General features: G+C 30.7%; 1 protein-coding gene across 1 annotated transcript in view; it reads right to left on the bottom strand.

The window, feature by feature from the left end:
- Window positions 1–387: 387 nt before the first annotated feature.
- LOC111623750 (putative oxidoreductase GLYR1 homolog) overlaps window positions 388–10,542 on the bottom strand; it is a 49,411-nt gene continuing 39,256 nt past the window's right edge. The window contains exons 8-9 of the mRNA XM_023366448.1: window positions 1,515–1,639; window positions 388–1,430 (exon numbers count right to left, since the gene is read on the bottom strand). Of these exons, the coding sequence (XP_023222216.1) occupies window positions 1,356–1,430; window positions 1,515–1,639 (200 nt within the window). The 3' untranslated portion in view covers window positions 388–1,355. The remainder of the gene's footprint in view (window positions 1,431–1,514; window positions 1,640–10,542) is intronic.

Here is a 10,542-nt window from a genome sequence, read left to right as displayed (position 1 = left end):
TCGATATTTCTACCACTAGATGACGCCACCGACTCTTAGGTGTGGTCGGTTTCTTTCTCCATTTTTCATCTGTGATCGGTGGTTTCCGCCATTTTATTTACGAAATTCGTTTTTTCTCGAGATTTAAACGCGAATAACGAACGATCGCATCTTAAATTACTACGAATATAAAGAAACTTTATAAATAAGATAAAATTTTATTGTCACTCTATATTTTTTTGTTTGTTGTTTGTACGGATTTGATGATTTTACATTCTGCGAGCGAGTGACACACACAAAAAGATGTTATATCCCAGAGAAACATGACTAAATCAATGACAGAATATTACACTAAACACAAATTATATCTGCTCTATAATAAATCCTAACTTCTCTTTCACACAATAATTATAATAATTATCTTTGTTTTTTTTTATTGAGATACAGAGATTTTTAAGGTATACAAAAGATATAGGCGGATGACAGCACACGATACAACTGTTTTTTCTCAAGTTTAATGACTGAGAAAAATTGATGTGCTTTGGATGAATTAAAATGATACACATCTCATGTTTGGTCGACACGGACGACGGGATGACAAACGTAACGTTCACTAAATAAAGCTCTTTTTTCGGAATTAATCACTTCTAAAGAATAAAAATCTTATCTGCTGATTTCCTTAAAATTATCTAAAAATTCCAAGGAATTTCCATAATTTTACTGATCTTTTTAAATGGTTACACAATGCAATGAATTGTATATTAATAGATAAAAAGAGTATGAACTGCAAATGAATTTCGCATCATCATCAAATAGTTTCTCCCCATTTAGCTATTAAATATACATCTTTTTTCCTCTATGTTTGAAAATTATATACGAATTTTTCCCTAATGTTTTATGAAAATGTCTAATGAGATGCATTTTTTTCTTCTTCTTCTTTTTTTTTATGAAAGTTTAAATTTCTGTTATGAATTGTGGTGTGTGTTCATGTGTGCGGGAAGCGAAATTTGAATCGTCAATGAAAAAATCTCCCTCCCTTAGATTCAACTTTTCGTGTGCATCAAATGAGAAGGGTTTTTTAGAATTAATTAAAAAAAATTGTATGATGATCATCGGGTGATATCAGGCACAGGTAAATAAGAAATAAAATTGGGAGTTGTTTATCATATGGTTATTTTTTTGAAGTATTTTCTTTCTTTTTTTTTGTTTTCTTAACAGTCCAAATGTGTGTGCCATTCTCGGAGCCTGTAACTTTTATCCGGATGTGTAAGGCAAGACACAACAGCCTCCGGTTTGACCACGTGGTGTCGTCACTCTTACACAAGTTTTGTTAGATAAGATAAATGGCTGATTTCGAAACAGATCGTTGGAAGGCATCAGAATCGGGCTCGCAGGTACACCGAGGAGACGTCGTGTTCGCCATAGCTTAAACGTTTGGCGTGTTTGTATACCTAAAATTTCAAACATTAAAGAAAGAAAAGTTAATCGATATCGTTACGTTCCGTTGTTTACTTAAACGCTATTGGTCTACTTACTTCGTTTGCTGCTGCGGTCAGAGGTAAAGGTTGTTCTAATTGATCGCCCAGACCCAGTGCCAAACTTAAATCTTTTTGCATATGCTGAAGTGGCATGTTGGTGGGAAATGTTCCTTCGATTATCGCTGAAAGATATAGGAGGTCGTCATTTATCTCTCAGATTAAATAAAATAATCGTATCCTAAACTTTAAACATCTAATTTTATATCTATATAATATCGCATGCTTATCAGACTTTAAATAACGAAAAACAATCGATAAAATAAATCTGGAAAATAATCTGAATGTGAAACAAATTTTATAGTTAAAATAGTTCATCCGTCCGACAAAAATTACAAATCTAAATAGATTTAATATAATAATTAAAATAAATGTGTTATACAGAAATTTTTTGATAACACGGAAGCATAAGCACGAATATTTTACGTAATAAAATTATATAAACATATTCACAAACCATAAGAATTAACTTTTAAACTCAAATAAGCAAATTCTTCACGCTTATGGGTTTGTAGAGAAATAATTTATATACATTAATCAATTATTACTATTCTTTTAGCAAAAGAAATGGTTATGTAAGTCAGTAGCTGATATCAATCAATATTGTAATATTCAATAAAAGACACGAAATTACGTATCCAGCAATCAAATAGTACCTTTTTAACTGAAAAAACGAACTAAGTTACTAAATTTTTTATGTATTTTTCGAAAACAACATTTTATCCATTAGCGTTAAATGGATTTTGGAATGCGTGGAACTAGTATGATGTTAGGTTGAAAAACCACTACCTAAACTAGTAATTTTTACAGCAGATCGTAACTGTATAATACTCAGATATTTAACTAAACTAAGTGCTTGGCTGGGGATTCCGAGTTTAAAATACCGGTATCCAAATAGAATTAATTATATACAGTATTAAATATAATATTTAAGGAACTCTGAAATTAATTAGTGAATAAGATACACAGATCTGTTAATTCGTTTGGTTTTACCATAAATGTACAGTAAAATCACTACTAACAATTCGCACCAGAATATCAATACCTTAAAGAAGTAGGAAATGAAAGTGTCAAATACTATTTCTGATATATAAATTTCCTACACTTTCTATCTAATAATGCTGACTAGACTGCATCTTTATCACGTTAGAAGTCATTTTATGGTATACAGAGAACTTCCAATCCAAAGTAAAAAGTAAGTTATCAGTAACCTGAACGTTTACTGTGGTTTTATCATAATAAATGACCGAAATTAAACACCACGTTTAAACATCTAGAGCTTCAATATCCCGCAAATGGCAAACGTGACCCACATAACGATTTTAGGTAACCGTATTGAATGTTTAAAAAGTATTAGTTTCATAAATTATAAAAATATATTTCGCAGATTTCAAAACTTTGTATATGTAATGTGAACGCAGGATCTTTCAGCTGTCCCGAAAAGTCATAAAGGCCAGTAATGAACCTCGTATAGAAAGGAAATATGGTCAAATATACAGAAGATCACTCATTAAACGCTTCCATTACAATTGCATTACTTTCTTTTTCACATATATAGAGTTTATTGCTTTTTCTAAATATATATTAAAAAACATGTTTAAAGTATAACTTAAATATGAAAGTACTTTTTGTTATTTTTTAATTACTGAAATCAGAGCAGAGCTATAGAATGAGATAAAAAAATACGGTAAAATTCTCAATAATTCATCACTGAGAGTATTAAAATTTCTAAGACTTATAACAATAATAAACTAACCTAGCTTTTAAATTTTAAGTTTTCAAATGACAAAAATCAAAACTATAAAACATTAAAATGCTACAGATGAGAAAAAGGTCAGAAAAGCAGATGAAAATAATCAAAATAATATATACTTATTTTTAACGAAATAATTATAAGTAGGTACAGGCAAATATAATTAAACTTTTAAGTTATAGATAAAAATAGCTAATAATGGATTTTTTAAAATACTATAAAGGAGAAAGTAAAATCAGTTTGTATATTTTAAGGAGTTTATTTGTTGATTGTCCAGAAAAAAATGTTTATATGTTTTTATTTTCATTATTATTATTACAAAATTTCTTGGATCTAATCTAATTATTTACTAGCCTTTTAATATAAGGCAGCTTGTAATGATTGGCAATTGGTTTCAAATTTGTTAGATTCTCCAGCTTAACAAATTTTACTCAAAAAGAAAATTTTTAGATTACTAATAGGTCCTTAGTTAATAAAAATTTTTAATCGCTATGAGAAGATATTTGGCCAGAACACCTGTACAGAATATTCAAGTTAAAAATTTTCCTAATGAAATTTATTTCTTCTCTATAATGACTTCAAAATATAGAAATTACGTATTCTATTTTCTTTCTTGTCATTTTTTAAAAAAGTTATTGTTAATTATCAAATAATTTCATCTAAACATTTAGTGAATAAATTCCTTGTACAGATCCACTTTTAATTTACTGGACATTTTTTAAATTAAAGAAAAAGGCGTATAAAGTATATTTTACTAGCAGATAAGCCCAGTGTTGCTCAGGCAAAAAGTAAGGATAGCAAAGATTAAGATTATTACATTACAGCCAATCTTACACGTTTTCACAGAATGCAAGAATCAGATCCCCCCTGTTTCCAGACTAATTAGAAAATTTTTAGATGGGTCTAAAAATATGTTCAATTTCCCGCTAAAATGCAAAAAAAACGCATCTGCGCCTGTAAATCTTGCACATAGCTTTCTCTTAACACTTCCACTGTTGAAGCCTTAATCCTGTCCCTCTCCCCCGCGGAAGGGAATTTCGAAAAATCCCTTCTTAGTGTGTGTTCTCGTGACTTACTCTAACTGTGTACCAAATTTCAACTTTCAACTCCTAACCGTTTGGGCTCTGCGCTTATTATTATCAACCTGTCTCAATTATACATATAGATTGTTACCTTGTTTCCTTTTCAAAATTTCTTCATGCTATAACCCTCACTCTGTATCAAAATTGATACACAGTGAGGAATGGACTTTGTAGGTATAAGGTCTGTCCCAAAAGTTTAGGTAAATAATTTTTCACAAAGAACTTTTAAAATATTGAACTTTTGATTGATTTAACAATTTAATAGTTATTAAATTGCTAGGAATAATAGAAATTTTTCTAAACGTTGTTGCAAAAGTTTAAGTAATAATATTTGATGTGAATTAACAAACACATTATTCTTTGCCAAGGGAGTTTTAATAAAAAACTAAAGTTTTTGATCTACTCCATAGATCATTCTCAGGTTGAAACATTCAAATTTGGAATAACAAACTTTAGTTTTTTATTAAAACTCCCTTGTCAAAAAATAAGGTGTTTGTTAATTGATTGATTATTTTGCTGAGTACGTTTCTGTTCAATATTTGATGTGTTTTTGAGCAGATTATTACACAAGTTCATAACAAATGACATCAATTATGTCTATTAACAATAAAATATCGTTTTTATAATGGTTATTCTTGAAATTAACAAAGAAATAACAGAAAAATCAAAATGCCAAAAGAAAATCAATTTTCTTCAGAAGTGACTGGAATTCGGAGATTGAAAGCAAGTGAACATTAAGTTACTGAAATTTCAAGCAAAATAGGTCATTCAGTTTCAGAAATATAAAGTGGGTGATCGGTTAACAAACAGTTCAGACTGTGAACAAATCAAATGACAAACACTTTTGTGAAACATTTTTGTTTGGACAATGAACACCTCACAGAACATACACACAAGAAGAAGCGACGTAAAATAATAAATACCAATTGGTCTTCCCTTGTCTTCAGGCAACAATTTGAAACTTTTTGGAGCACAGGAGACATCAACACTCAACCCGGTATATACTGATCGAATAGTATTCATTCGAACTTTGAAACTTTCCCTTGTAATTCCAGCCTTTTATTTTTCTGACAGAAACAATTTTTTTATAGTACAGTGGAACCTTGGTATACGACCTTAATCCGTTCCTGATGTTTGGACTTATACCGAATTGGACGTATACCAAACCAACCTTTTCCATAAGAAGTAATGTAAAAATGATTAATTCGTTCTCATGTAAAAAAAATGGCTGGCTTTAAACACCTCGCTTTCCTTACTAGTTTCTGCTTGATTTTTCATGAGATCAGCATGTATCCTTTTAACTTTCTCTCAAATAATTTCTTCCGATACGCTGTCGCCGGCACAGCTTTTCAGTTATCCAAAGCAACAGCAATTTCTCGACATGATCTAATGTCTTCGATCTCTGTTTAGAAATTGATTTAACCCCTTTCGCAACATTAGCAAATTTAATAATGTCTTCATTTTTCACGATTATCGATATCGTTCTAGGAATACGGAATGCAACAGTTAAATCTCGAACACGCCTGCCACCTTCATATTTTTCAACAATCTCTTTTTTCAGTTCCGTTGTGATTCTAGTCACTTTTTTATTTTTCATTTGCCCTTTTGCAATTCATGATAAATAAAAATAATAAAATGTTACTTACAAATTAAAATGAGAAGAAATTTAACAAAGTTATAAACCATAGCACCGCGAACGTCTAGTCTGGTATAGTACACTGATAGTGCTACTTGTTCATAGATGGAGCGTATAATTGAATTAAGTCGTATACTGAGCAAAATTTGTTTCATCCAAACAGGACGTATTCCGAATTTGACGTATTCTAAAGCAGACGTATACCGAGGTTCCACTGTATTTGCAAGACTGTTGGGCAGGCATTCTAAGTTTTGTGTTTGTTTTTATTTTCGAAAGGTGAGAGTATAATAGCAAAGGTAGAGGTGGGCAGATGTCTTGAACAGGTCTACAGTAGGCCACAGTTATTTAATTTAGAAAGATACAGTATAATCAAGAAGACTCAAGCAGCTAAAGGAGTAACAAAAATCACTTCTGAGAAATAAAGAACATTGAAGAGTTCATAACGGAACCTGAAACTGATCTGACAACGGAAGAACGCCAAGAACTCTTGAATGAAGAACACCAAGAAACTTGGCAACATATGTTTTCTTTTGCGGATTAATGCTGATATCTGCTATTAAAGATCTTTTGAAAAAGTGGGAGGATGTCAGAATAATGGTCTTGGAATGGCATCCAAACCAGGTTGAGGTTAATAGGCTTGGGGATCTCTGCAATTACAATGCTATTAATTACTTCTGAAAAATCCTAAAGAGAGAAAAGCAATTGGCATTAGACAGATTCTTTAACCCCCACAAATGGAAAAAACATGACTAATAAAGATGCAAGACTGTATATATATATATATGTATTTTTATTATTACATATAAATAAATGTAGTAAGAAAGTATCCAGAATGAATTACTCAAATTCCCATAAAAACCTATGGTAAATTGATAGTCAGTTAATGAGCAATTCAGATAGCGAACAAAGTCTTGGAACAGATTATGTTTGTTAACCAATCACCCACTGTATAAAGTTTTGACAAGAAAAGAAAATTTTAAACCAGCAACACATTCAGGTCAACCTAAAGTGATATCACCTACAAATGAAAAATGTATTATTAAACTAGTATCTAGATTAAATTTATCAGTTAGACAAGTTTTAAAAGAGTAACTTAAAAATTTCAGAAAATATTGTGCACAGAATAATAAGTAAAAATCCTATTAAACTAACTAGGATGTGTAAAAAACCACTTTTCCAACCTGAACAAAGTTAAAGCAACATTGGAATGGGCAAAAAGCTACATGCAGTGGAAAGGTAAATAGTTCAGTACACTCTTCAGTGCTGGAAAAAAGTGGAACTTAAATTAGTGGTCACCAACAAGTGATTCTTGGATCACTGATGATCTGCAAGAAAATTTTGGTGGTCCATGGAGAAATTTGGACATTGATCAACTCAAGGTTACATAAAGTATTATGAAAGAAATGAAAAATGCTTAGTTGCTTTTTCTCACTCATTGGGAGATTTATATTCAAATGTAAAACCAAACACAAAGTTATCAATAAATAATAATGTCAATAAATAATGATGTGAGTGGGATTGCCGTCCTTTGTGGAAAAAAGCCAAGAATCAATAAACTTATTTCAAACAAGCAGCAACAAACTTCACACTAATTTGTTATAATTAAATGGGCAATTATTGTGACATCATCATAATGCCAGGCTGCAATTTTTAATCATATTTTAAATTTAAAATATATGCTCTCCACCTCAAATTAATAATGTCTTCCCCCTGTACACCATATTTTTCCTGTTAAAATAGAGTCATGCCGGTCATCTAACTCCTTTAAGGGGAAAAATTTTGAATTGAAATAAAGTGACTTCTTGTTTGTATTGGAAGTTCATATATAATTAATCAGGGCTCCTATCCCTAAGCTTTCCATTACATGGTCTCAGATTTCATCTATCTAACTCCATTCTCGAGATTTAGGAAAAACAGATGACAGTGGGAATTTATAGGTCTACAGTTTTTTCAAATTGCAGCCCAACAAGTGAATTTCATATTAATAAAGTAAAATGGAACTTTTATGATCATTATTCTATAAATGTTTGTATCATTTTAAAAAATTCATGATATTGATCTGCAAGATTCAAAATTGTGAGTTTAGTAGTCTGTGAGGTCATAAAGGTTGGCGACTGCTGACTTAGATGGTTTTGATGGCTGGAATTGTTACTGGCATGATCTCAGAAAAAATATTGAGTGTTTTGCAGCAGACAAGGTAGTGGCTCTCTAATAGTGTGGGGAACATTTGGATTCAATGGAATTTCCAGTCTAACATTTATTTCTGAACATCAGACTTCAGAACATTATCAAGACACCTTAGAACATCTCATTCCTGTAGCAGAAATGATAGGTGGTCCAAATTGAGCATTTCAACAGGACAATGCTCCCATTCATTGTTCAAATTCAATGAAAAATAGCTTCAGAATCTAAACGTAAATGTTATGAAATGGCTTTCAAGAAGTCCAAACCTTAACCCAATAGAAAACTCATGAGGGATCATGGCAAGACAGGTGATTGTCAGTTTTCTATGTTACAGAACTTAAATTTGCAATTGAGAATTCATGGTATAACTTGAAACCAGAATTGTTACAAACTCTTGTGAGTTCAACGTGAAACTGTGTTTGATGTTATTAAAAATAATAGAAACACAATTAGCTGTTAAATAATTTTTTCCATGTACCTAAACTTACCTAATTTAGTTTAGATAAATTTTTCAAATTTACCTAAACTTTTGGGAAAACAATGTTTAGAAAAATTTATATTATTGTAAGCATCTTAATAACTATTAAATTTATCTTTTTAATGATATTTAATGGGATGTATTGTGATTTCATTTCACTTAAATCAATCAAAAGTTCAGTATTTTAAAAGTTATTCATGAAAAATCATTTTAACTAAACTTTTGGAACAGAAGTTACTATATCAATTACATTTACAGTGGTTTCTACCAGCTCAAAGTCATTTATAATTATGAATGAATATTAAAAATGGTGATCCAAAGACGGCAGCATGTAAAATTATATTTTAGTGAATATACAAAATTTATTTTTAAAAAATTCTAGAACAAGCTCATTATTAAAGAAAATTAATTTGTAAGATGAATTGTAAATATTTTTTACTGCAACACATCATTAAAAGCAATATCAGGATTAATCTGAATTAATACATTCTAAGTGGAATCTTCAAATTCAAACTATCTGTAATGTAAATTGAAACATATCAACAATGATTAAACAAAACAAGCATATTCTGCAACAAATTGTTACAGCTGAAAATTCAAATGCTTACACGATAAAGCTATTTATTCTTTCAAGTACAAAGAATAAAGAATAAAAATTCATTTTTTTTATAAAGTACTGTTATATCAAATTTAACTAAACACCAACCGAATGCCGAAAATCTATCGGGCTAGTTTAAGGCTAATTACTAATTATATATCTGGTTTAGCGATGTTAGTATATATCAAATTTATATTCAGCAAAAACTTTTAAACGAAAGAAAATATTACACAGAGATTAAATATTTAATGATTTATTTAAAAAGAACAAATTACTATTTTATACAGAATGATATAAATGTTTTAAGCATAATCCATTTTTAAGTAGTGTGACAATTTTTGCATTATAATTTGTAAACTGTAAATCAAAATAATTTTTTTTAAAATTAAATGATATCAGTCAAAGTTGTTATTTTTAAATCAAATATAAAAAACTACATCTTTCACCAGAAAATAATAGTATGATAATAGAAAAAATAAATAATCACTGTTATATTTAAAATAAGAATGTTTTAACAAAATATTTCTAAATTATAAGACTACTCAAAAAATATAGATTAAGAAATATCTGAAATGACTAGACAGAATATTATGCTTTGAATGAAACAAAAAATATTTACTAAGTTTTGTTTAAACATTTATAGTTTAATCTTAAATATTTTCTAGAAACTTGAATAATTAAAAATTAACTGGTTAGATCAGGGGTGGCCAACAGTTTCTGCCCCGGGCCGAATTGGAAAGAAAACTTTTTTCACAGGCCGAACCAGAGGCTGCCTTAGAAGATTTTGAGGTAGTGCGAGATCTCATTGTGGTGTCACCTAATTAACTGCAACACTGTCAAAAACCTACTATGGAAGGACCTTCTTGTGACTTGGCAACAGGAATGGGACAATCATAACCACCCAGTTACACACAGATTCATCCCAAACATTGAGAGTTTTCTCCTTAATAAACGGTACATTCCAGGTCACCGCAACAGCCAGTTTCTCACCGGCCATGGTAGATTTCAGTCATACTTGGCTAGATTTGTCAACGCCCCTAGCTCTAACTGCTCCCTCTGTGGTACTAGTGACAGCAATCTCCATTACATCTTCGACTGTCCCATGCTGGAGCTGGAGAGGCACTATTTAAAGTCCACCATTGAAGCACACGGGTACAGCTGGCCTAGAGACTGCTACAGCTTCTTCAACCACCAAGACTCTTACCTCGCTTTTCTTGTGCTCATAAACAACTACTTTGGTCGTACCACTGTCACTGCTTACATCTAACTGCCTCACATGCCTGCAGGCCATTCACCT

Source organism: Centruroides sculpturatus, unplaced genomic scaffold (assembly GCF_000671375.1).
Source record: "Centruroides sculpturatus isolate CEXI.00-Female unplaced genomic scaffold, Cexi_2.0 scaffold372, whole genome shotgun sequence".
In the NCBI taxonomy this organism is placed as follows: Eukaryota; Metazoa; Arthropoda; class Arachnida; order Scorpiones; family Buthidae; genus Centruroides; species Centruroides sculpturatus.
This window is presented reverse-complemented; position numbering and strand designations above follow the sequence as displayed.